This window comes from Squalius cephalus (genome assembly GCF_949319135.1).
Source record: "Squalius cephalus genome assembly, chromosome: 5".
NCBI classification, from domain to species: domain Eukaryota; kingdom Metazoa; phylum Chordata; class Actinopteri; order Cypriniformes; family Leuciscidae; genus Squalius; species Squalius cephalus.
In genome coordinates, this window is record NC_137126.1 from 28,600,229 (window position 1) to 28,626,422 (window position 26,194).

At 38.8% G+C, this 26,194-nt stretch overlaps 1 protein-coding gene across 9 annotated transcripts; it reads left to right on the forward strand.

Annotated features, from left to right (window-relative positions):
- The first annotated feature begins 513 nt into the window (after positions 1 to 513).
- Positions 514 to 24,508, forward strand: taf1 (TAF1 RNA polymerase II, TATA box binding protein (TBP)-associated factor). 9 transcript variants are annotated; one of them, XM_079871582.1, is made up of 42 exons: positions 514 to 821; positions 1,281 to 1,395; positions 1,933 to 2,056; positions 2,184 to 2,300; positions 2,382 to 2,504; positions 2,616 to 2,857; positions 3,790 to 4,011; positions 4,105 to 4,386; positions 4,998 to 5,187; positions 5,327 to 5,434; positions 5,513 to 5,680; positions 6,310 to 6,437; positions 6,541 to 6,648; positions 6,918 to 7,091; positions 7,232 to 7,405; positions 7,588 to 7,692; positions 7,843 to 8,043; positions 8,244 to 8,385; positions 8,559 to 8,606; positions 10,459 to 10,589; positions 10,673 to 10,753; positions 10,851 to 11,000; positions 11,112 to 11,231; positions 11,433 to 11,608; positions 12,371 to 12,597; positions 13,697 to 13,904; positions 14,065 to 14,230; positions 14,365 to 14,576; positions 14,998 to 15,106; positions 15,244 to 15,342; positions 15,425 to 15,602; positions 15,696 to 15,763; positions 15,842 to 15,964; positions 17,055 to 17,147; positions 17,240 to 17,324; positions 17,417 to 17,484; positions 17,572 to 17,688; positions 18,240 to 18,344; positions 18,919 to 19,017; positions 19,469 to 19,682; positions 19,850 to 20,000; positions 24,072 to 24,508. In XM_079871582.1, exons 2-42 carry the CDS (start codon positions 1,282 to 1,284, stop codon positions 24,307 to 24,309), a joined length of 5,988 nt encoding a protein of 1,995 aa, XP_079727708.1. In that variant the 5' UTR covers positions 514 to 821; position 1,281; the 3' UTR covers positions 24,310 to 24,508. The 9 variants fall into 9 exon arrangements, with proteins under 9 accessions (XP_079727708.1, XP_079727713.1, XP_079727714.1 ...); XM_079871587.1 differs by lacking the exon at positions 18,240 to 18,344 and having other exon boundaries at positions 14,998 to 15,112; XM_079871588.1 differs by lacking the exon at positions 18,240 to 18,344.
- The last annotated feature ends 1,686 nt before the right edge of the window (positions 24,509 to 26,194 follow it).

The following is a 26,194-nucleotide window of genomic DNA, read 5'->3' on the forward strand; positions in this document are numbered from 1 at the left end:
TTACTGTAATTTTATATTATCACTGTAAAGCTGCTCTGAAACAATCTATATTGTTAAAAGCGCTATAAATGAAGGTGACCTGACCTGACCTATTTTTTGCTGACAGAAGAAACAAGGTCACAGGTGTGGAACGACAAGAAGGTAAGTAAATTATGACAGATTTTAATTGCAATTTAGGAAATATGAATGTGTTTGTTTTTGCTCAAGAACATTAAGATATTTAATAAAAAATGAACATTATACAGGCAGCCAACATTCAGGTATGGTATAGGCATATGCTATTTCCATAAACTATATGGAAATAAACATCAGAGCAACTGATATTCTATAATTCCATGAAACGGACTGGGTCTCCAGGAGTTTTTCTTTTGCTTTGTTCAATTTTAATTCAGTTAATTAAGCAAATTCTCCTCTTCTTATCAAATTAAACTGAACAGAGAACAATGCCGTGTGCTGCTCTACTCTCCGGTGCGGAGCTGCGTCTTTAGGCCTGCAGGGGGAGTCAGATAAACTGGATCAGCTCCGAACACAACAAACAGAAGCACTCACAGCTGCTGCTACTAACCGCGCATGCAGCAGCTCATTCATTGCCAAAGATGTTTGAGGGATTTATATCTACATATTAAATAAACTAAGCTTGCATATAATATTCTTGAACGTAATTTTTTTTTTTTTTTTTTGCGCGTATGCTTTTACGCGTTCCCTCTGGCTGGCTGCTAACAGCTAATCGACCGGGGACAGGGAGCTCCTCCTTCGGTCAGATTTTTACTCGAGCCCGAGGATCCAGAGGCCTTCGAGCCGGAACAGCAACAGAGGAGAAGGTACATGTTCGCAAAGATTAATATGCTGAAGCCATAACAGTGTCTAAAAAGCAGGATAATAGTAAAATAATACCGAGGTGGAACATAGAGGGAGGCGTGTGAAAAATTAAACGTGTCAACATCTCCTTTCTCCTATCCTATCTCCATTCTCTTGAATTGTCAATTATACTCCATTAATTCTGCTATAAACTGTTTAGCGGTGTATTTGTGTAAATGTATGTGTTTTATTTAAGTAGTAGTGTTATAGTCAGAGGGTGGTGTGGTTAAAGAACTTAACGTTAAATCCGAAAAGTTGCAAGTTCGAGTCCCACAAAAGGGAGATAATAAAAGTAACTGGTAAATGATTGCTGGCTTAACTTACCTGACATTGCTAGTAATAATATCCATGAAGTTTCTTAATGGATGCATTAGATTTGGTGGGCTCATGAATGCTAGGATATCTTGTTTTTGTATGTGTAGAATGTCAGACTCAGACAGCGATGAGGACCAGGACCGGCCTTTCCACTTGACAGGGTTTCTGTTTGGCAACATCAATGAGAATGGACAGCTGGAAGATGACAGTGTGCTGGATACAGTAAGAAACTAAATCCCTGCTCTTGAATGTCTCTTGATGTCGGCATGAGTTGGAAATTCACCATCCCATTTTTTCCACCTTTCTATTTTCTGAATGCTTGTTATTGATCTTATTTTATACATGCATATATTTCACATGTTTTAGTTTTTTTGTGTAATTTATAATAAAAAATGTACAATTCAGTCTTCCGGTGAAATGCCAGACTTCTCTCTGGTGATGTATGCCAGACTTCTTCAATCATTTAGTCCCCACTCCTTTCATACAAGCTCACATTCAGATCTGCCTCCATCTAATCAACAACGAATGAATAGAACCAAGTTCCCTCATTTTTTCTCTTCAATAATCCATATCATTCAGATGCACGTCACAATATGGAAGAAAAGATCTGTCGCTACTTCCATTACATAGCAACTTTAAGGTCTTTTTGTTGTTGCAAGTCATTGTCAGTGTGAATGCCGTTAGTGGAGTGAGGCTAAAAAGGAATGATGACCTTCATATTGTATATATGCCTGTCAATTGTCTCTTTCTCTTTATCAGGAGTCAAAGAAGCACCTGGCTGGTCTGGGCTCTCTGGGTTTGGGTTCGCTCATTACAGAGATCACAGCCAGCGAGGAGGAAACCGCTGAGCAAGAGCAAGATCAGAGCAACACTGATGCAGAGGGTCTGTTTCTGTCTAATTATTAGAAAAAATGTCACTCCAAGCAGTCGGATATGTGCAGTTGTACATTTAGAGGAGAAATGTGATAAAATAACCTAACTTTGTGCAATATTTGTGTTTGTTGATCTAGGATGGGTAAGGAGCACAGACGATGCAGTTGATTACTCGGATATCAGTGAAGTTGCAGAAGATGAAACCCGCAAATACAGACAAGCCATGGGCAACCTGCAGCCATCACGGAAAATGGGTACACACAGGCACAACTGGTGCAGAAAACACTGACGTATATGCACAAATGTATTACTGACGTGTGTATTTTGGTGTGCAGATGAAGAGGATGATTACGATGCTGATTGTGAGGATGTTGATGCCAAACTCATGCCTCCTCCCCCTCCCCCTAGTCTGTCAATCCCTACCAAGAAAGAAGACACACCCACTCAGAACAGCAGTGGTAAATGAGACAGCGTGATTGATAGATGAATCAGTCAATATTGTGTGGATGTTCTTATTTTTGAATCACCTCTTTTTGGTTCTTGCCTTTTAAACTCTTTATTCTTTGTAGTGACTGATGAGGCTGATGGTATCATCCTACCTTCCATTATCGCTCCATCATCTGTGGGTGATAAAGTTGATTTCAGCAGTTCATCAGACAGTGAGAGTGAGAGCGATCGACCTTCTCAGGGTTCAGGGACAGGAGGACAGGCAGGATGTCTCACCCTACCTCTTGCAGGCATTATGCAGAAAGATGCTGCTAAAGCCCTGCCTGGAGTCACAGAACTCTTCCCTGAGTTCAGACCTGGAAAGGTGACTGTAGCACACAGTGACCTGGTTTTATAGACAGGGTTTAGATTAAGCCAAGATTAAAGGAGAACTCCGGTCAATTTTAACATTGAGCTCATTTTTTTTGTAAATTTGGAGTGCTGTCAGTACAGAGAACAACGACAAAAATCGGTGTTGCCTACACCGTGTTATCCTCTTTTTAAAATTTGCACCCTGTTGACTTCAATGGGGCAAGTTTTAAACCTGCTTTTAGCCTCTTAACATCCTTGATGTGTCATTACAAGTGCCAAGCCATGTGAGTGATTCCTTTAGAGTTAACACGGGTGAATCTGACTGCAGTAGATGTGAAAGATATGAATAAAAATGATGTTATTTCAGCCAGCGCACATACCTGTATTTTCTTCCTGTTTTCAGTCTAAGTCCACAGTAGTCGATCTTCGAGTTCACACGCATAGGTTATCACGCGCGTGAACTCGACAATCGAGTGGACTTCGTCCGAAAACAGGAAGAAAATACAGGTACAGGTAAATTTTAAAAAGAGGATAACACGGTGTAGGCAACACCGATTTTTGTCGTTGTTCTCTGTACTGACAGCACTCCAAATTTACAAAAAAATTTACTTTTTTTTCTCCTTTAAGCCTTAGTTCAATTGGGACATTAAAGTAGCTTTTATAAACATACCTTAGAAAATAACATTACTGATGTGCATCCTGAAACAAAACAATGGTTTTGTTTAAGCAAACAGAACAAAACAAAACAAGAAGTTTATTTCATTTAAAACAGCTCAAACATACATTTTAGTCTGGGACTAGGCTTAAGCCTTGTCTGTGAAACCGGGGGAATATGTCTTAGAAATAATCCAAAAATTAGATTACACACTTCATCAGATTGCTAACTCATTTGCACTCCAATAGTAGTTTGCAGTTTCATAGTGTGTTAATTTTTTTATCTATCAGGTGTTGCGTTTCTTGCGGTTGTTTGGTCCTGGTAAGAACATGCCATCTGTCTGGCGAAGTGCCCGCAGGAAACGGAAACGAAAGCAGAGAGAGCCACAGTCAGACACTGCTACAGGTGACAATGAATCGCAACCACCTGAGCCAGGGGCTAAGAAAAAATCAGGATGGGACTATGAGTATGCACCACCTCCACCACCGGAGCAGTGTTTGTCTGATGATGAGGTAACCAGACAGACAACATTTCATGTCCACTTTGACCGCTTCAGGAAAAGGACCGCTTCAAGAAGAAAAAACTTTGTGTCTGTCTCTTTGTAGATCACCATGATGGCTCCGGTGGAGTCCAAGTTCCTGCAAGTGTCTGGTGAAGGTGATAAGGTGTCTGAGGTGAGGCCAAAGGTGGCAGAGTGGCGTTATGGTCCAGCACAGCTTTGGTATGACATGCTTGGCGTCCCGGAGGATGGCAGCGGCTTTCATTATGGATTTAAACTCAGAGATGACCAACAGCAAGACAGTACTGATGCAGCGGAAAAAACTGCTAATCCACCAGCTTCTGAACCAGTCAGTGAGCAGGAACCACCCCAAGAAGCACAAGCTGAGGTCAGTGTTTTTTAACCTAAATGAAAATGAGAAATGTTGCTTTTGCGGATAATTCAAAAAGAAATGAAACTAATAATAAATGAAAGCTAAATAGAAATAAAAATAAATAAATAGGAAAAAACACACAAAATGACTAAATTTTAAACTAAAATAATTAATTCAAAATATTAATAAATACTATAATAGTATATAAAGAAGTAAATATAAAGATAACACTGGTTGCAGCCATTTGTAACTTGAATGTGCATGGCTTCCAGTGTCATAGACTTAAAAAAAACTGATAAGCAGTCCATTATGGTTGATGTTGCAAACTGGTATTTGTAATCCTATTATTTAAATTTTTTTTATCATAAATACAGTGGTTTGTTACAAATAGTTTTACCGTTTACTGCACTTTGTTAAAGTTATTTAAATAAAGCAGATAAAGAAGTCTTGCACATTTATAGAAAATACCTCACTTCCGTGTTGCAAAAAAGGGGAATAGAAACATTGGGTAAATCAGCGGTTGTTTTTCATTCACAATAAAATGACACGCGCAGTAGGAACAGTCATTAGTAATAGTTACAGACAGCTCAATTACTTGTATCTGTACTTTCATCTGTGTGTGTTAGCAGGGGGATGAGGTGTCTCCGATGCAGGATGAGTTGTTTTTAATGGTGACCCAGCTGCAGTGGGAGGAAGACATCATCTGGAATGGAGATGATGTGAAACACAAGGGCACTAAAACTCAGCGTGCCAGTCTGGCCGGGTGGCTTCCTACTAGCATGACCCGTAACGCCAATGCTTATAATGCTCAGCAGGGTGAGAGAACACAGCCATAATGCAACAAATAAACAGAGAAGGTCACACATGCACATTCACAACACTGACAGTGCATCACATCAATAACATATTTTTATGTCCTGATGGAGTATTGGTCTGTGGAATTAATGTTTTCCAGGTCTAAGTCGCAGTAATTCGCAGTTGGTGCCCCCGACCCCTCCTCCTTTGGTCAAAACTCCATCCATAACAGGTTCCAAAAGAGACAAACATAATCATGATCATCAAGGTACTGTCCTGAGTTTAATGAAGCATATCTACTCTTTTGGGCTTAGAATAGAAGAAACTGAAATTTTTTTTCTTACAGTTGCTCATGAGGATGACATCCCTTGGTTCTCCATATTCCCGATTGATAATGAGGACCTTGTGTATGGACGTTGGGAAGACAACATAATCTGGGATGACCAGAGCATGGACTGCCTCCCTTCTCCTCCCATTCTCACCCTCAACCCCAATGATGAAAACATCATACTCGGTATTTTTTAACATTTTATACTTAATTTTAAACCTTGAGAAAGTTCACTTATAGTCAGTCATTGATAGTTGTTATTTTAATCAAATGTACTTAACAATTACTTTGTGCTAGTGATCTGTCTTTACAAAAGTGTTTCTGAACCTTTTTACTCCAAGGTCTCCTATTGTTTACAACAATATTCAAAGGCCCCATGACTTTTCCTGTTTTTCATGATGTAGTGAAATAGAATTAAGGATAAAAATATTTAATATTATTTCTACCTGATAAAATATTTTAGAGTTTTGCATAACTAGAATAAACTATATCCATTATAAAAATAATCATGTGTTAATTTACATGACTTCTCGAGGTCTAGAAATAACAAATATGCACATCCAGGTTTTCCAAGACCTTAGGAACCCTGAACCTTGAAAGAAAAAAAACAAAATGTTAACAAGGTGAATTAAAACCAGAAACATCTTAATTTCTAGTTTTTTTAGTTTATCGTAATGCTTGTTTTGTCTAATTTTAAATAATTTGAAGTCATCTTGGGCCCCCTTATTGGGTCCTGGTCCCCTGGTTGAGAACCATTTCTTTACAAAATTCTTTACAAGTGTACATGGAACCTTGACCTTGATCTATATTTTCAGAGATCCCAGATGAAAAAGAGGAGAGAGCCTCTCATTCTCCTTCCAAAGAAAACAAAAAAGAGACAGCACTGAAAAAAAGTCGCATTCTGCTGGGAAAGACGGGCGTCATCAAAGATGAACCTCAACAGGTGAGATGAAGAAAAATGAAATGTGGAGTGAGGAAAAGAAGGCTGGGATGTGAAAAGTAGATGATGTGTGTAATGTGTGACACTTTGTTTTACTCTGATCTAGAATATGTCCCAACCGGAGATTAAAGATCCCTGGAATCTGTCTAACGATGAGTTCTACTACCCTAAACAGCAGGGGCTCAGGGGCAGCTTTGGAGGAAACATCATCCAGGTGGGGGATTAGGGATGTGAATAGGGACCCAGAGTCAAATCTGAATAATCTGGTCTCTGTGAGCCAGCAGCCCTTTGTATTTTCTGAGCATGTGCACAGGCTTACTGTAAAATGACCATCTAAAAATAGTGTAATATTTATTTAGTGCCATTGTCCAAAACATTAGAACAGAATAATACAATGATTGAATTTAATCATTCGATTTACTTCCTGGTTTTGCTTTGCCAGTTCTCTTTATTTAGTTCTTCTGTGAACGTTTCTTTCCTCAGCACTCCATTCCTGCTGTGGAGTTGAGGCAGCCATTCTTCCCAACTCACATGGGACCCATGAAACTACGGCAGTTTCATCGACCCTCCCTGAAGAAGTACTCATTTGGAGCACTGTCCCAGCCCGGCCCGCACCCAACCCAGTCTCTCCTCAAACACATCAAGAAGAAGGCTAAGGTAGACTGACACAGCCTGAGAATTCATTTGTGTGTTTGTGAATGTGACAGTGAGTGTGTTTGTGTGTAATGTACATTGACATGGTAAAGTTTATACTTCAGTCCTTCATTTGTCCTTTCATATATTAAAATCTCTGTCAGATGCGAGAGCAGGAGCGTCAAGCATCGGGCGGAGGGGACATGTTCTTTATGCGCACAGCTCAAGATCTAACGGGCAAAGATGGAGACCTGATTTTGGCTGAATATAGTGAGGAGTATCCTCCTCTTCTCATGCAAGTTGGCATGGCGACCAAGATCAAGAACTACTACAAAAGAGTAAGTCACAACTTCACACAGGCCACAATACTTAAGACATAAATGTGATCTTAATGTAGTTCTGGGACTCTAGTGGGACAAGTCTGAGATCTGAGTCTCAATAATGTGAGGTATTGTTGTGGATCTGGTTCTCCAAGTCTGGTCACTGCTGATGATGGCATTGTCAATGTTTATATCTGTAGAAACCAGGTAAAGACCCAGGAGCACCTGACTGTAAATACGGAGAGACAGTTTACTGTCACACTTCTCCATTCCTGGGATCATTGCATCCTGGACAACTACTGCAGGTAACATCATGGACACCACTTACACAATCCTGTCACCCTCTTCCACCTTCTTCAAGTTCATGTTTTTTTTTATTTTATCACATTGTACATTGTGATTAAATTGTCATTCTTCTGAATTATGTTGCTCTTTTGTTTGTGTGTGTGTCACAGGCCTTTGAAAATAACTTGTTCAGAGCTCCCATCTATCTACATAAGATGCCTGAGACTGATTTCCTGATTATTCGGACAAGGCAGGGCTACTTCATCCGAGAGCTTGTGGACATATTTGTTGTGGGTCAGGAGTGCCCTCTCTATGAGGTGCCAGGGCCTAACTCTAAACGAGCTAACACACACATTCGAGATTTCCTACAGGTAGCACCAGCACCCATCTCTCCCTTCCCTTTTTATTCTGGTTGCATGTTAACAAGTGATGAGAAGTGATGTATGGATGAGTAAAGTTTTGAATATCTAATGGCTGATTACATAGGACAGTATTAATATGAGCAGAATACTTGGTGTATTTAACATCTTCAGTTTCATGGATTGTATTTAAATAGTTTCTCTCTCTGTAGGTGTTCATCTATCGTCTGTTCTGGAAGAGTAAAGATCGCCCTCGCCGTATACGTATGGAGGACATAAAGAAAGCTTTTCCCTCTCACTCAGAAAGCAGCATCCGCAAACGCCTCAAACTCTGTGCTGACTTCAAACGCACAGGTGGACTTACTCTCATGCACACGTTCATCTTAAATTAAATTCTAAAATCAACCTTTAGCACAAGTTTACCTTCTGTCATTTTCATTAAGAAATGTTTGAAATGCACAGGAAATAGAAAACAGGAGGAACTCAGAGAAAGAAAATTTTCAGTCACTGTGTGTGTGTTTTGTCAGACAGGAGAATTGACAGATGCAGCAAGTATTTTTCCTGGTACTGGGAAGGTAGGACAGGAACAGAAAGCTAAGGAAATACACCAGATCACATAATTCTGCCTCGTTTTACACATACTGCGCCCATGTTAATTGGTTACAGCATTCTACAAAAAAGACGTCTGCAAGATTCACAGGGATCTTGCAGATAACAGGTATCCATACAAAATTTCTATGCCAGGGCTCGACAATAAGGACTGCCTGATGGCCCGGGGCCAGTGTAAGCGTAGCTTGGGACGCATCCTAAGCGCACGCCTTTCTTAGACAGCTTGTGAATGCTGAATTGAGCACTTTCAAGTCTTCTTGCGAACATATTCACACAAAATTACATTAAAAAAATGCCAGTCTCAGCAAGTATCTTAGTAAACATAGTCTGTTACATCTTAAGTGAACATAAACAGTTGAGTATTAAAACGCATGTGTAACACTATATTGGATCCGTGCAGCTCTTAAGGTGATGATACACAGGGCAACTTTTTGAGCAATGTTGCTGGGCAATCTTGCCGAGCGATTGTTGCTTGGCCACTTTCCCTTTGAAAATGGGCAATAAATATATATCTGGATAATTTAGATCGGTCGTGGGCCCTGTGTCTCACCTGGTTGCCCGTTGACGGCAACATTGCCCAGCAACATTGCCCAAAAAGTTGCCCTGTGTATCATCACCTTTAAAGTGACAGCAGCCTGATAAACTTGCTGCTGTCTTTGTTTTAATGTTAATCAAACAACGAAGGAAAAAAATCACTCACTGCTCTTGACTAAATAACTTTTGTAACTTTAAATGACTAATCTATATTTAATTTATACAGTGAAGTATGCAGTGCTATTTTTCATTTCATTATTCATTTTCTCTACCTGAAAAACATGAAAAGCAGTCTTTATTTTATTTGTATGTTTGTTCTATTGTATTTGTGCTATTGCTCGTAATTTGATTATTTGTTCTTATTTTATTACTGACAGTTAACTTGTCTTTAACAATATTTGAAATTAAATGAGTTAGGCTAGGAGTTTTTGCTGTCACAACTTTTTTTTATTAAGGTTATGGGTCAAAAACAATGAAGACAATAACTAATCCTTTTTTTGTCGTGGGATGAAAATTCTTAGCCCGACTACGTCAGACTTCGTACTTCCGCTCAATTTCAGTTCGCTTCTGTACTCAGTCTGAGATAGCGACCTATCTCCCAGTTTTCCTCCGGCCTCAAAACAGCCGGCCAATCAACGAACAGAGGGCGGGCTGAGAGCCGTGACGTAGACGCTGATTGTACCGTGGATGCAGATTTACTTCACATAATCTGCAAAAGTCGTTCACAGCCATGTTCACTCCGGTATTTCGCTCGATGGTTTTGTTTTCGCATCATACATGTGTTTACAGTGGAAGTTCAATGCGGCTGAGTCAGTGCATAACACACTTCTTAACCAAAAGTAATGTGATTGGCTTACGAGTAACCAATGATTTTAAACTTCAGACAAGCCCCCCCCCGCGAGAAAGAAAACGCTTTTCAATTATGCCCTTCCAGACTCTGTCTACGAAGCAAAGCGAAGTAGCAGAGTTTGGTATTACCAGGCTAGAAAATTCTGGCAGGGTGAGCAAAAATTTTAACCAAAAAAAATACTTAGCGTTGAGCCCTGTATGCTGTAAATCTGTATAAATCCATGATTTTAGCAGGTTATAGCTGGAATTTGGGTTACATTTTGTAAAATGTAAATGTGGTGTAAATCAGATCTCAAGACTTTTCTTTTAAAGTTGCTGGTCTGTTATGCAGCAGAAATGCTGTCAGAATGAAAGCACCCATGCGAGTCATCAGTTTTTGCGTAGCAGATACAGTTTGTGTTTTGTACTGAAGCTCTTTCATACCTACTATATCAGGAATGGATTCTAACTGGTGGGTGCTGAAACCTGATTTCCGGCTTCCAACCGAAGAGGAGATCAGAGCAATGGTTTCCCCAGAGCAGTGTTGTTCGTACTACAGCATGCTGGTGGCGGAGCAGAGACTAAAGGTTAACACATGAACGCTTCCTATCCCGATGTGCACAATGTTCTTACAGAGCCACACCAGCTAATGTACACTTCTGTCTACCAGGATGCTGGTTATGGTGAAAAGTCATTTTTTGCACCTGAGGAAGAGAATGAGGAGGAATTCCAGATGAAGATTGATGATGAGGTCAGAGGTTTAATAAGTACATTTGAATATTGTTTTTATGCTGGATGGTGTTTGTCTTTTTCATGGTTTGATTATATTAATGTGGTGATATGGTTAGGTACGTACTGCGCCATGGAACACAACTCGGGCGTTCATCGCAGCCATGAAGGGGAAGTGTCTCCTGGAGGTCACAGGGGTCGCTGACCCCACCGGCTGTGGAGAAGGATTTTCATATGTTAAAGTCCCTAACAAACCGACACAACAGAAGGTACATGCTTTCCGACCATTTAGCACAGCTCCTGGCAATTAAGAATGTTTCATATGCATGAGAATGTCCACACACACTCATTATCAAACACTGTTTCCTGTTTTTGCTCAGGATGATCGAGAGCCCCAGCCAGTGAAAAAGACTGTGACAGGGACTGATGCGGATCTGAGACGCTTGTCGCTCAAAAATGCCAAACAGTTGCTCCGCAAGTTTGGAGTTCCTGAGGAAGAGGTGACACTCAACTAATCAAAGATACAGTCTCTGAATAACCCCAGATTAAGCTAATCACTAAATAGTTATCAGAGAATGCTGTGTGTATTTTTTTTCTCAATGTTATTTAATCTCCCTAATGATAATGTTTATTGGTGGTCATTTTGTAGTCTCTTGCCTTTAAATTCCCTAATATGTGTATGTATGTATGTGTGTATTTAGATAAAGAAACTTTCCCGTTGGGAGGTGATCGATGTTGTGAGGACCATGTCTACAGAACAGGCTCGTTCAGGGGAGGGGCCTATGAGTAAATTTGCTCGTGGGTCTCGATTCTCTGTAGCGGAACATCAGGAACGTTACAAAGAGGAATGCCAGAGGATCTTTGACCTGCAGAACAAGTGAGAACCTGAAAGTAGCAGGGCTCTTCTGCATTTCATTCTGCAATATCTCACACTAAAAATGTTTTCCAATACAGGGATGCAAACATGTCACCTTTTGGCAAAATTCGCCATTTTGATTTAATCAAAATTAGGTCATTTGTATGATTTGTGTAGATCCCCTGAGTTTTTAAAATGTTTGGTATATTTGTGTGTGTGGCACAAAGGAAAGAGTTTTGCTTTTGTAGACAATCACAGGCATCTCTGGCCAATCAGAGGTGTTTACTGTAGGTAAGTCAGAATCCACTCTGAATGAGTTTTTGTTTAACTCAACTGCGTTCTACAAACTCGCAAATCCTCTCATTATAGCACCAAAGCTTAGACACGATGTAAATAAGAGATTCGTTGTGCAGTGTGTAGTTAGATTCATTGATTATAATGTGAGTTTTCGCTCGAGTGAGTGAACTCAGTCAGTCGTGCTATAGAGGGAGTACATTTAATTATGCGAGTGAAACGCTCAATTGTTCCGTGAGTCACTCCTGAAATTGCTATGATTGACATTAATTAACCGAAGATGGGACAAAACATCTGACAGGCTGATGTCAAATTAAGCACTTAAAGGTTAAAGGGTGTGTGTTACAATTAAAATTGTGTTTGGGGAGGGTGGGTTGCATCTTTGTCAACTTTTTAACCATTATGAGTTTGCATCTCTGGCCGTAGCACTGTTAATGCTCACCCTAACAAGGTTGTGACAGAATAGAAATATGTGTTTTTGTTTTTTAGAGTACTGGAGTCCACAGAGGTGTTATCGACGGACACAGACAGCAGCTCAGCAGAGGACAGTGATTTTGAGGAGATGGGAAAGAACATAGAAAACATGTTGCAGAATAAGAAGACCAGCTCTCAGCTGAGCAGAGAGAGAGAAGAACAGGAGAGAAAAGAACTGCAGCGGATGCTGATGGGAGAGGACAATGAGAGAGAGAGGGGCCGCAAGGAACGACGCAAAGGCTGTACGTGTGTATGAAATTGAGATTGTCTATGCTAGGGCTGGGTATTGACAAACATTTCACAATTTGATTTGATTCACAAGCTTACTGCTCGATTCAATTACAATTTCGATTCTATATTGATTTATTGGGGTATGTATCAGGTACAGTACATAAGGGGAAAAAAATCTGGAACAACAGTTGGTACATTACTGTAATATTAAAGGTTAAATTAACTGATTTGTATGGGATACTTACATTTAAATTACACATAAGGACGTTATTATAATAATAGCTTATGTTTGATAAATCATTATAATAAAATGATTATGTTTCTACTCGTTTTTTGGAATATAAATATTTAAATGGTGGCTGTCATAAAAACATGACAGATTTATTCAGACATACAATACATATTGAAGAACAGATTATGTAAAAAAGAGAAGAAATTTCCAATATAGTGCATATATTTGTCAAAATGCTCCTCTCTAGTGTTAATTTTTCTCGCTAGCTATCAAGTTTATGGACTTTTCTGAGGTAAATATAACATGCATGACATTTTGTTAACAGGCTGTTTTATTTATGTCTTTGCGAGTTTGAAATACTGATTGAGCGATTACACATGATACACATGAGACATGATACGGATTTCTTTAAGTACTGGAAAGTGCTGGACAATAAGTCTTTGAATATACCTTCTGATGTTCATTCATGTTTATTTCATGCTGTAAGTAGTAGTAAAGTGGAAGAGATTATCAGTTCACGATGCGCTGGCCCTTCGCTTGCATTGAGGCGCTACAGCGATATGTCACAGCACATTAAAGACCACCAAAACGTAATTTTATAAATTGCTAGAATTTGAAAGCTTTTTTTTTTTTTTTTTTCATATCAAAAGTTACAAAGCACAAAGCTTATTGTGTTTTTTTGTTTTCTTTTTGGATGGGAGGCATGCTACAAAGTTGTTCATTCATCAACTGAAAACACCATATAAGTTTAATTTTTGGCATTTAAGAATCGATATCATTTCATAATTTAAAATCAATATTTTTAACCCAGCCCTCGTCTATATCCAGATCTTTGTCTTTCTCTGTATCTAATAACAGCATCTGTTTGTGCATTTTAGCGAGCGCCCTCTCCACCAGCTCTCACAAAGATGATGACGCTTCCTCCGTCACTAGCCTGAACTCTTCAGCAACAGGGAGAAGGCTGAAAATTTATCGCACATTCCGTGACGAGGATGGAAAAGAGTATGTGCGCTGTGAGACTGTACGCAAACCAGCTGTTATCGACGCCTATTTGCGTATACGCACCACAAAGGATGATGACTTCATGTAAGTATCTGTTTGTGTACTTAGTAGTCAGTACTAGTACACAGCGAATATAGTATTGAACACACTTTTATTTAAATCTTTGAAAATAATTATTAACAAATGTAAAATTCTTTATTAGCATTAATAAAAATGCCTGTTTGTATTCTTCATGTGTCTGCAGTCGCAAGTTTGCATTGTTCGATGAACAGCACAGGGAGGAGATGAGAAAGGAACGGCGACGAATTCAGGAGCAGCTGCGGCGCCTTAAACGAAACCAGGAGAAAGACAAATTTAAAGGTCCACCTGAGAAAAAGGCCAAAAAGGCCAAAGAACGACCAGACCTGAAGGTACAAAATTAGAAATATACTCCTACTCGCCACTGATGTGCGCTTATCAATCCTTCTGAAAGTGTTTTGCTGTGAATGAAATGAGCACATGATATTTGTTTGCACAGACTGAAAGTTTTTGGTTTTGTCTACAGCTGAAATGTGGTGCTTGTGGGGCAATTGGACACATGAGAACCAATAAGTTTTGCCCGTTGTACTACCAAACCAATGCTCCACCTTCTAATCCAGTGGCCATGACAGAGGAGCAGGAAGAGGAGCTTGAGAAGACTGTCATCCACAATGACAATGAAGAACTTATTAAAGTAGAAGGAACCAAGATTGTTCTTGGAAAGCAGCTCATTGAGAGGTAATGCAGACATGGTAGTTGCATAACATGTATGTGAACTTTTTAAATCAACGACAAACCTTTTCAAGAGGTTAAAATTGATAAAGTATAAGAGAAAGTGTAAATCATTTAATGGCTTGCCATTTAAATTCCATATTATGTTTCTATTAACCACCTTTTACCTTCACTTTTAAAATGGGCCTGTGGTCAGAGTAGTTATTGTTAACTAAAACCATTGAAAATTATTTTTGTTAATTGAAATAAAGCTGAAATAAAATATAATCACATTAAAAATATTTACCAAATACTGTTCAAAATAGTTTTAGATGATGTATTTCTGGCAAGCCAACTTCCCAAACGTATTGTCAGCTACTTACATCATTTGTATGCTCAGCTGTGTTAGTGTTTGTATTGTTATGATACTTGATTAATATGTTTATAGTGCTGATGAAGTGCGGAGGAAATCTCTGGTTCTGAAGTTCCCTAAGCAGCAGCTTCCTCCTAAAAAGAAGAGACGCGTGGGGACAACAGTACACTGTGACTACCTCAATGTAAGAGTATGTTTTAAGTTTAAGTTTCTTTGTGCAGTAGTTTAGAGATTCTTGTAGACCCTGAATGAGTAATCAGCACATGGCAGCATCTCTATGCCATCATCATTCGTTATACTATCTCTCTGTCTTTCTCTCAGCGTCCTCATAAGTCCATCCATCGCAGAAGGACAGACCCCATGGTCACACTCTCTTCGGTCCTGGAAAGCATCATTAATGACATAAGGGACCTTCCTAATGTAAGACGCATTCACCTATGTTATATACTAGACATAAACACATTCTCTGACACACAGATTGAATATGTTGTTTGTCTCTCAGACGTACCCCTTTCACACTCCTGTGAATGGCAAAGTAGTTAAGGATTATTACAAGATCATCACACGACCGATGGACCTGCAGACGTTACGTGAAAATGTTCGCAAGCGCATGTACCCTTCACGAGAAGAGTTCAGAGAGAGTGTCGAACTCATCTACAAAAATAGCGCTACGTACAATGGTACTTTCACACGCGCATACAGGAACTTAAGGTATTTACTCAGACTAGACGTACACATAATCTACTTTTATGTATAATATATATATTTTTCAGGTGCAAAGCATCCTTTAACCCTTGTTGGTCAAGCGATGCTGAGTCTGTGTGATGAGAAACTGAAAGAGGTAGATAAAAATATTTCAATAGGACTCAAAAACACTTGCAGAGAGATTGAGAAGTAATTATTGTGGCTCTCTCTGCAGAAAGAGGAGCGTTTGGTTCGTTTGGAAAAAGCCATTAATCCTCTTCTGGACGATGATGATCAGGTCGCTTTCTCCTTCATCCTCGACAACATTGTCACACAGAAGATGATGGCTGTTCCTGATGTGAGCGACCACTTACTGTTCTACCCTAATATGTTTTATATTTATACTTGTATTTAAGGACTTAACATGTATTTGAATAATTCTTATTTAATATCTGTCCAGTGTTAGTCACTGCAAATCAAGTTCCTCTTAAAGGTGGTATCAGCGATTTCAGGCCCAAACATAAATGATCACATTCATCTAATATTTCGCTAGCTGCACGCCCCATAAGCATGCTGTCAAAAAACCGCGTCTCTCTAGGTAGCCTAGGCTCTGAGATCTGCACACAAAAACAGCTGTTTTCAGTCTGTTTGGCCAAACAATCAAAACCCAAACAAATAGTGTTCCAACCAATCACCGACAGGGGCGGGTGTTGTGAGGTTTTCGCGTGCAGCCGTCATAGGCAGCCGTGCACGAGCGCAAAACCTCACAACACCCGCCCCTGTCGATGATTGGTTGGAACACTATTTATTTTGGTTTTGAGTGATGTTGATACCAACTGTTTTTGTGTGCAGATCTCAGAGCCTAGGCTACCTAGAGAGACGCGGTTTTTTGACAGCATGCTTATGGGGCGTGCAGCTAGCGAAATATTAGATGAATGTGATCATTTATGTTTGGGCCTGAAATCGCTGATACCACCTTTAAGGGCAATATTGACTTTTTTGGATTTTTTTTTTCTTTATTGGATTTTCCTACATTGAATTACAAGTGCACAGATAATAAACCCAAAAGTTAAAATTAAGCAATTTTATTACCCCAATAACCAAAACCAATAAACAAAACTGAAGCATTAAAATAAAATTAAAGCTTAAATGTCTATAGTGTCAGCCAGTGCATTATGGGACTCCATACCTTATCAAAGAGCCAATGAGTTAGAATCAACATTTTTTTTTAGCTTAGAGTAAACCCCTCTTTAATCCACATATCAAAGTTAGGGCTATTTTGATTTTTACATTAAATTATGAAAGTATTTTGACATTAAAAAACACTTGCTCAGCAGCTTTAACACTGAAACAGTCGTATTTGATGGTTCCATATAGCATGTTCAGTTAGCAAAAACTAAGTGAATTGCCCTTTCTTAATTAGTTAATGTCTCTTTTTCTCTCTGTAGTCCTGGCCCTTCCATCATCCTGTTAACAAGAAATTTGTTCCTGATTATTTTAAAGTCATCATCAACCCCATGGATCTGGAAAGTCTCCGTAAGGTCAGGAAGATCTGTGTGTATGGACACAAGAAACTTCAGTAGGAATGTGGTTTATTTCAGAATCTCTGACCTGTGTGTGTGTCTGTGTGTAGAACATCTCCAAACACAAGTATCAGAACCGGGAGGTGTTTCTTTCTGATGTTGGTCTCATTCACACCAACAGTGTTAAGTACAATGGTGAGAACCAAATTAATATTTTTATTCATCTTGAATAAAATCATGATTTCACATATGTATGCATTCTTTTATTTACATTTTTTGCTTCTCAGGTCCTGATAGTCCTTATACCAAAACAGCTCTGGAAATTGTGAATGTCTGCAAGCAGACTTTAGCAGAGGTACTTCTGTGTGAGAATGAGAGTTCTTTGCTGTTTCGTATGCTCTGTTTGACTTTGTGTTTGAGATGTTTAATGTGTATCTGTTAGTATGACGAACACCTGACTCAACTGGAGAAGGACATCTCTACTGCTAAAGAAGCTGCTCTGGACGCTGCAGACCTTGAGAGCCTAGACCCATTGACTCCTGGACCGTACACACCGCAGGTACATGCACTCATCACACTGAGGGCATGATCTCGGGTGTCTCAAGTGCTCTGTGTGCAAGTGTATTTGATAGCAGGTGAAATGAAGCATGTCATCATAAGAGACTCTGCCAAAACAGAACAGAAGGCTTGTATTCTCTCTCTCTCTCTCTCTCTCTCTCTCTCTCTCTCTCTCTCTCTCTCTCTCTCTCTCTCTCTCTCTCTCTCTCTCTCTCTCTCTCTCTCTCTCTCTCTCGTTCATAGTCTGAACATTCTGTACTGCACAGCTGTTTGATTCACATTTCCTCACTGTTCTTGTCTTTTCCTCCTCCCTTACAACTTGTTTGTCTTTCTGTGTCTGGGGCTTTTTCTTTTTATATTTTTTCTTTTTTATATTTAAATTTTTTATTCTTGCCTTCTTTCTTTCTTTCTTTCTTTCTTTCTTTCTTGCCTTCTTTCTTTCTTTCTTGCCTTCTTTCTTTCTTTCTTTCTTTCTTTCTTGCCTTCTTTCTTTCTTTCTTTCTTTCTTTCTTTCTTTCTACCTACCTTTCTTTCTTTCTACCTTTCTTTCAGCCTGATGTGTGTGAGAACAGTGTGTCTGTGAGTTTGCAGGGAGATTCTAGTCTGTTAGCCGAGGCTACGCTAATCCCTCCCACCCCTGAGAAAAGAGGGGGGCAGGTATTCCTCTCTCCCTCTCTGCATCCATCCATTCCTCTGTCCATCCATCTCTTCATCCATTTTATTGGCTAGCTTGCTTTGCCCTTTGGATACGTCCTTCCACCCCCTCATCCATCCATTTTGTGGTCACCCACCCCTTTACTGTGATGGTTTCTGTTTGCTGCTTGATTTGCTTTCTTATCTATCTTCAACTAAGTATGTTTAGGATGGATTTTAGAACTGGTCGTTAGTGAGCTAAAACCCAATTATTATTTTTTTTATTTTTTTATTATTTCTTTTATATAAATGAGACTCTTACCAGCCAAAAACAATCAATGTAGCTGAAATCTTGCTTACAGTGGTAAATCTGTTGCATTTTCTCCAGAGTATCAGACATTAACTGCTTTAGTTTTAAAACCGCTCTAAGGTTTTAATGTACAAAAAATGTAAAGCCTAAAAAAAAAACTTGATTCCATCGATCTATCTCTCCACCTGTCCATCTGTTCATCCTCTGCTGCATGCATTTTCTGATTGGTCCTCTCCTTCTGTGTGCCTCTACACTGTCCTTAAGTACATTATTGTGTACGTTCCTTAGGGTCGTCACGGCAGAGGCAGAATGGGCGAGGAGGAGTCTGATGTGGACATAGAAGGATTTGAGGAAGATGATGATGGCAAACCTAAAACACCTGCACCGGTAATAAACCTGCTCACAAAACCCTTCAAACCAGGGGTCTTCCACAGGGGATTCACAGTCCCTTTTTTACCCCTTACTGTTTGGTTTGATTTAATTAAATAATTATTGTGAACAAAATAAAAATATGCATTAAAATATGCACGTTATAGGTAACAGTTTTCAATAAGGTCTCGTTTAACATTAGTTAATGCATGAACTTAACTGTGAGCAATATATTTTTACAGCATTCATTAGCATTTATTATTTGTTAATGTTAGTTAACTAATTAAGATTAATAAGTGCTGTAGATGTATTGTACATTTTTAGTTCATGTTAACTAATGTAATTAACTAATGTTAACAAATTAAACCTAATTGTAAAGTGTTGCTTAACTTAACTTAAATCAAAGCAAATGCAATGGTTTAACTGAATTTTTCAGTGTCAGAGACTTGAATGTTATTTGTACTTTCAGGCTGAAGAGGGAGATCTGGATGATGAGGACGAGGAGGATGATGAAGATGATCTCCTCATGCGGCCACAGAGGCGTATGCATGGAGATGAAGAGGAATATGAGGATGATGAAGGCTCCAGGCGGCCAGCACAGGCCAGTGTACTTTACCAGGATCTGTTGATGTCAGACGCAGAAGACGATGCCAGTGAGGAGGAAGGCGATAATCCATTCTCCTGTAAGTGCGTGTGTGTGCGTGTGCGTGCGTGTGTGTGTGTGCATGTGTGTGTGTGCGTGTGTGTGTGTGCGTGTGTGTGTGTGCGTGTGTGTGTGTGTGTGTGTGTGTGTGTGTGCGTGCATTTTGCTGTGTATGTAACATTGATTCTCTCTGCTCTAAATTTGAAGCTATCCAACTGTCAGAGAGTGGCAGTGACAGTGATGCTGAACTGGGGCATCAGGAGAGCACCCGGATTGGAATAGAGCAGGACGAGAGTATGATGTCTTATGAGGGGGAGGGGCATGATGGGGTAACGCACATGGAGGACAGCAACGTCAGGTCAGAATACATGAACACAAACATATTCTTGTTTGAGTAAAGCTGATGTTTTTCCATGTATAATCATGATTTTGTATCATACATATGCTACTGTTCTTCAATAGCTGCAGGATGCTAGAATCCATATTGTTTGGTAGCACAGTAACCAAGTTATTACTAATAATGTTTGTCTTGTACTTCAGTGGGTGTTGTGATTGATTTATTTATTTATTATATATCATTTTTTTTATCTTATATGGTCTCGTAGGAAGTTTGAAATGTGCTTTCTAATTCCTAGTCCTGTCATTCTTACACACATTCACCAAAGGCTAATCTATGTTTGTCACAGGGTTTCCGCGGGACATTAAAAAGCATTAAAAGTCATTAAATGGATTTTGCTAAAATTAGGGCCTTAAATAGCATTAAAAAGCATTACATTTTAATCCTACAGTCGTTAAAAAATTTGATATAGTTTTGAAGAAAATGTTATACTATCAATATATTTGAATATAGCCTTCATAATTAATATTTTTTATTTGCTGTCGCAAAATATGTACGTTAGTGTGATAAACACACGGAACCTGTTTGGTAATTGCTTCCGGCCGGAGCAAAATTGCCTTGATGTGGAGGTGACGCAGACATTTTGTAGAGTGGTGGACAGGAATAAAACTAGACCAGAAAAATGGTAAAGTGCAAATTCCATTAGAAGTGGATATTTAACTCAATTAACGCAGCATCTGTTAATTTTTGTCATCCTTTGGCAAGCTTTACATTATGATCCCGCTCTTATTCATGCAAATACTTTGAACCTGAACTTGGCTTGAACAAACAGTAACACACACAATTATGCCAAAATGTCTGTTTTGTCGAGTATCCTCATAACATAAGAGCAGTCTTGAGTTAAATAAAGTCTTAAATGAACGTGAAGAGTTGTGTGAGAATGAGACGCGTGTGAGAAAAAATTGATCAATTGAGTTAATTTATATATATATATATATATATATTAGACACACACACACACACACACACACACACACACACACACATATATATTATCTGTGGTTAGTGTCATGTATAGCATTAAAAAGTTTAAAAATTGCATTAAAAAAGGCATTAAAAAGCATTAAATTTAATTTGAAGATACCTGCAGAAACCCTGTAGTCAGTCCACTCAGTGCATCTTGGTAATGCCCTCAATCAACTTTTTTTTTCTCTAGTCACGCTCCTTACAGCTGTATTTTATTAATGCACATGCAAAAGTGTGGGGAGGAAATAATTTTTTTTGACAGAAATTTAAAAAAGAAAAAAAAAGCAATTCAATTGATGTTACAAAAGATTTCTATTTTCAGTTAATGGTGTTCTTTCGAACTTACTGTTAATCAAATAATTCTAAAAAAGTATCACAGTTTCTATTTTAGAAACGGTTTCTATTTTTCTGCGACGTCGCGCTGGAACAACAAACACAGTGTGGCAATGATAATCTCAGGTACTGTTTATGTGCTTTATTTAATGTTAAAAGCATGCAATGTGGCTTTGAATATATATATTTAAATATATATATATTTAGTGCTCCAGCTTTGTAGCTGTAAAAGCAACAATGGATAATTCACCTCAGATCTTGAAATTAAACAAATGGAAACAAGAACGTTCAAACTGTGAACAAACAAGTGTATTTTTTGACAAAGATTGTTTTAGTAACTCAGTAGCCTAGGCTATGTATTTGAATAATGTGTAAATGGTGTAATATTTGTGAATTTGATTATGTAGCTACTTATCCATTTTCTTGCGATTGCCGTCAAGATTACTCTCTGGTGCTGTGCACTTGTCGCAAGAGTCCGCCCACACGCTGTTCTGATTGGCTGTGGGTTTTGATTGATTTTGAAGCATCCCGCAGTCGCTGGAATCTTATCGCATCGTGTCTGGTTAGGACACGGTGTAAGACATAAAGGACTCTGTTTACAAGGATACTCACAAAGACTGGCATTTTGACACATAAGTGTGTATATTTGACCGTACAAGCCTAATTAGGCACCAAAAAGAACTCCTTTCAGTACTCAAGCGCTCTATGAGCAGCAGCTTTATGTGCGTGCATTTCAGGTGTGCGCTCAGAGACGATCTCTTCAGTATATGCACGCACTATCTGAATGATTCCTCTTTCCCTGCTTATTACGCTTGAAGGGCTGATGTGATGTCACATTGCACAGACCCCACCCACGACTGCTAACGGACTCTTTCGTGTTAGCATAGATCCCGCCCTGAGTGAGCTTTACACAGTCCGCCATGTTATCTCCTCGCCAGAGCATTTAACAGCAGCATTCAAGTAAAAATGTATTCTTATTTAAGCTACTTAAGTTATTCAATCAAGAGCAGTGAGTGATTTTCTGTTTTTCTTTTGTTGTTTGATTCATATTATCAGCATTTATAGCAGCAGGTACTGTATATTACGCTGCTTTCACTTGAATACACTGATCTAATATACATAGGTGATTTCTTTACTTGCTGTTTTGTGAACTTTGTGTATTTGACATAACCTTGTGTTTATTTGACAGTTTAAGTTCAATAAGACGTGAAAGAGAACTTAGTTTAATACTCACGGGACGCACCGTCTGACATCCAGCTTTCTGTGCGCGTGCTTCGGATGTATGCGCTCAGAAAACCATATATCAGAAGTTTACTGATATGGCTTTAAAACGAATGTAGATAATAAACTTTCATTATCTCGTGACCACGATAGAGATGATAATCAAAACCAAACAGATGTTTTGTTCGTTTTTGGCAGAGCATCGGAGGCACGAGCTGTACAGGCTCCGCCCTCTTCTGGAAAGCGGGACGGGGAGCAGCAGCTCATTTGCATTTAAAGATACATGCATGAAAACAGCATGTTTTTCCTTCCTCTGAAAAAGGGCATTTACAACATGGTATAGTAAATTATCTGTAGAGTATTTTGAGCTGAAACTTCAGACGCATTCTGGGGACACCTGAGACTTATATTAAATATCTTGTAAAAAGGCGCATAATAGGTCCCCTTCAACCCATTCAAATGGTAAGCTTTCGTGACGCAATAGAGATGATAGTCCAAAATCTCTACCAGTTGACAAATTTCTACCAGTTTTTCATGTCTACCAGTATATAATCAATCACCCACCCCTATTTCAACAAAATTCTCTTTTGCTAATTCTTCATTACACTGTGCCTCGTATAAAACAATCTGCAGTCTAATGCTCCGAACAAACCTATAATCATTCCATGTGATTCGAGACTATTAAAATAAACCATCCATTTTTTCCTGACGTTAGGATCATTCTTGAAGTCTGCACAGATGCACAAATTAGCTGTTTAAACTGGACACGTCAAAGCAAACGTTCTTTTACTTTTCCATTTGTCCTGTTGTCAAGACTCAAGCATGTGAAGAATGTCAAAAATTGAACAGGCATCTGTATACCGCATCCAGTGTAGACCACGTTAGTGAAATTTGATTTCTCATGTCATCACCCCTTTAAGGAGCTGTTTTTACTGTATTTTTTATTAATTAAATGCAGTCTTGGTGAAAATAAGAGACTTTTAAAGACATTAAATCTTACAGAATCTTACTAATTTTCCCAGTTTTAGTCTACCCTTATCTACCTTTTCAACCTATTAATATCACACAAAGTTAATCAATATGAAACAGAAGATAGCATCTCTCTACAGTATAACTTCTATAAAAACACACTGAAAGGCAGCAGCAACCTGTGTTTGTCATTAACACACTTTGCATTGGTCGAGAGTTGTCTGCGTGGCAGTTACTGGAGGATCAGCCCACTTAACTTGCAACATCTACAGGATTTTCTTAGGATTTTAAGAATCAATATTGGATCTTTTGGACAAATATCAGTATCAGTTTTTGCCCATCCCTGGTTCTAATGGCTGTTTTAGAGATCAGATATTTCCGTTGCTAACAAGGTGATGTGGCACTTTTATTTGAAAGGAATCACCTTCTTTTCCTACAGTCACCATATTGAGTTTTGTGGTCTCTTGTATTTTTTAACAAATGGCCTGTCTTCTCATAAATTTCTGATTACACTCTTTCACTTGCACTTCCTGTGTGTTATAGTTATGGCAGCTACTATGACGGAGACAGTCAGATGCAAAGGCAGGTGTCCAGCCCCAGGACAGGAGAACAGGACGTAGAGGAGGTGTATGGGATAAGTGAAGAGGAAGAAGACGAGGAGGAGGATGAGCGGAGGCGAGGGCCTAGTGTTCTCACACAGGCACAGCTCAGTGATGAGGAGGAGGACAGTGAAGAATTCAGATCTGTTGGAGGAGACAGTGACATGGATTCTGACAACTAACACACGCTTCTTCCTCTTCTGTCATATGTGCTGTGTAACTGTCCTGGTGGTGATGATGGTGTTGCACATAACTGTATATTTCGTACTATTCTAATGGTTGTGTTTACATGTTATTTTTATATGGCTTATTGAGCTTGTTTAAGTGACACAGACAATGTTTGTGATGAAGAATGTGAGAAATAAATTTGTATGTATCTGAGTTTTGTCCATGCTAAACCTCAATTCACTCTGCCAAACTACTCTTTTAACTATGATCCATCATTCTAAAATGAATTTTAAAACACTGAACTCAGACTTGGGCAGTTCATACGGACAGTTGACATTTTTTTGGGATATAAAAAGCCCCCCCTAAAAAAAGTCCTCCTATTTTTATTACTCAACTGGAATTAAAGCATGCAGATTTGATCAGTAAACAAAAAATCGTCAATTTTTTTTTATCAGTTTCAAGAAAAATGTCAAATCTGTCCTACAATGTGACTGTCATTGTGAAAGTGCAATTCAGAAATGCACTATATGGACAAAATTATGGGGATACCTGACCATTATACAGAGTTCATACAAGGTGCTTTGAAATTTAAGTCCTGCAAAACAGCCATATTTATGAAGAGGTACTTTAAAGTGCTTGACTTATTTAAATACAATATATATGAAATAATTTTTTTTTAGAAAAAAACACAAATACAATCTTTTCATGCAAAATGAACACTGCAGCCCATCTATTCTATTAAACCCGCATCAGACCTTTTCTCGATACGAAGTACGCCAAAATTGAAATATAAATATTATTTATTTATCAATAATAGCCATTATAAACTTTCTATTTAGTATATATTATTAAGTACATTGAATGTTGTATTTTGGATACCTTATATCTGTCATTTGAGTTGAAAAAATCCAAAATTTTCTCTAAATCCTCTGATTGTAGTCCTTGAAAACCAAAAAAGTAGTGCTTGAAAAGTCCTGGAATTTCTTTTTACAGTATCTGTACGAACCTTATACCAACAGGGACTGTAATGTAATCGTGTTCTAAATACATAGACGTTATTACAGAGCTATAACAGCTTCCACTCTTCTGGGAAGACTTTCAACAAGATTTGAAATCGTTTTTGCCAATTCATCCAGCAGAGCATCTGTGAGGTTAGGCACTGTTTTTGGATGAGAAGGCTTGACTCACAATCTCTGTTCCAGTTCAGTCAAGTTCTTCCACACCAGCTCATCCAATCATGTCTTTATGGACCTTGCTTTGTGCACTAGGCCAGGGCCCAGTCATGCTGGAATAGAAAAGGGCCTTCCCCAAACTGTTCCCACAAAGTTGGAAGCATAGGATTGTCAAAAATGTCTTGGTATGCAAAGGTATTAAGATTTCCCTTCACATGTGGGGCCTAGCCCAACCCCTGAAGAACAACCCCATATATCATTATCCCTCCTCCACCAAACTTTACAGTTGGCACAATGCGGTCAGGCAGGTAACATTGCTTGCTGACATGCTTGTTATAGTTGTTCATGAGTCCCTTGTTTGTCCTGAGCAGTTAAACTGAGCATTGCTCCTCAGAAAAATCTTCCAGGTTCCTCACATTCTTTGGTTTTCTTGCCTCTTCTGCATATTTGAACCCTTTTCAACAGTGTCACAACCTGGCTCAAAGGTCATGACAAAAGAGGAACGAGGCAGCATAAATAATCAAAAGTGATTTATTTAACAAAAGAGTCACCAAACATAACTATTTAAATGCAGATGGTAAGTCTCTATAACATAAATAAACCCAAAACAAGATATAACAAGTCGGAGTGATCAGGCCATGGATGACGTCTGGATTGCAGAGAAGAGAGCTCTCGAGTAGTTAGACCAAGTGGAACTTTATCTCCACTGGCTCACAGGTTCCAGGTG

Excerpts from the sequence above, each read along its gene's own strand:
- taf1 (XM_079871582.1), top strand. The coding sequence starts at position 1,282 with ATGTCAGACTCAGACAGCGATGAGGACCAGGACCGGCCTTTCCACTTG. Across the intron at positions 1,396-1,932 it reads ATGACAGTGTGCTGGATACA|GAGTCAAAGAAGCACCTGGC; the intron begins GTAAGAAACTAA and ends TCTCTTTATCAG. Across the intron at positions 17,148-17,239 it reads ATCTGGAAAGTCTCCGTAAG|AACATCTCCAAACACAAGTA; the intron begins GTCAGGAAGATC and ends GTCTGTGTGTAG.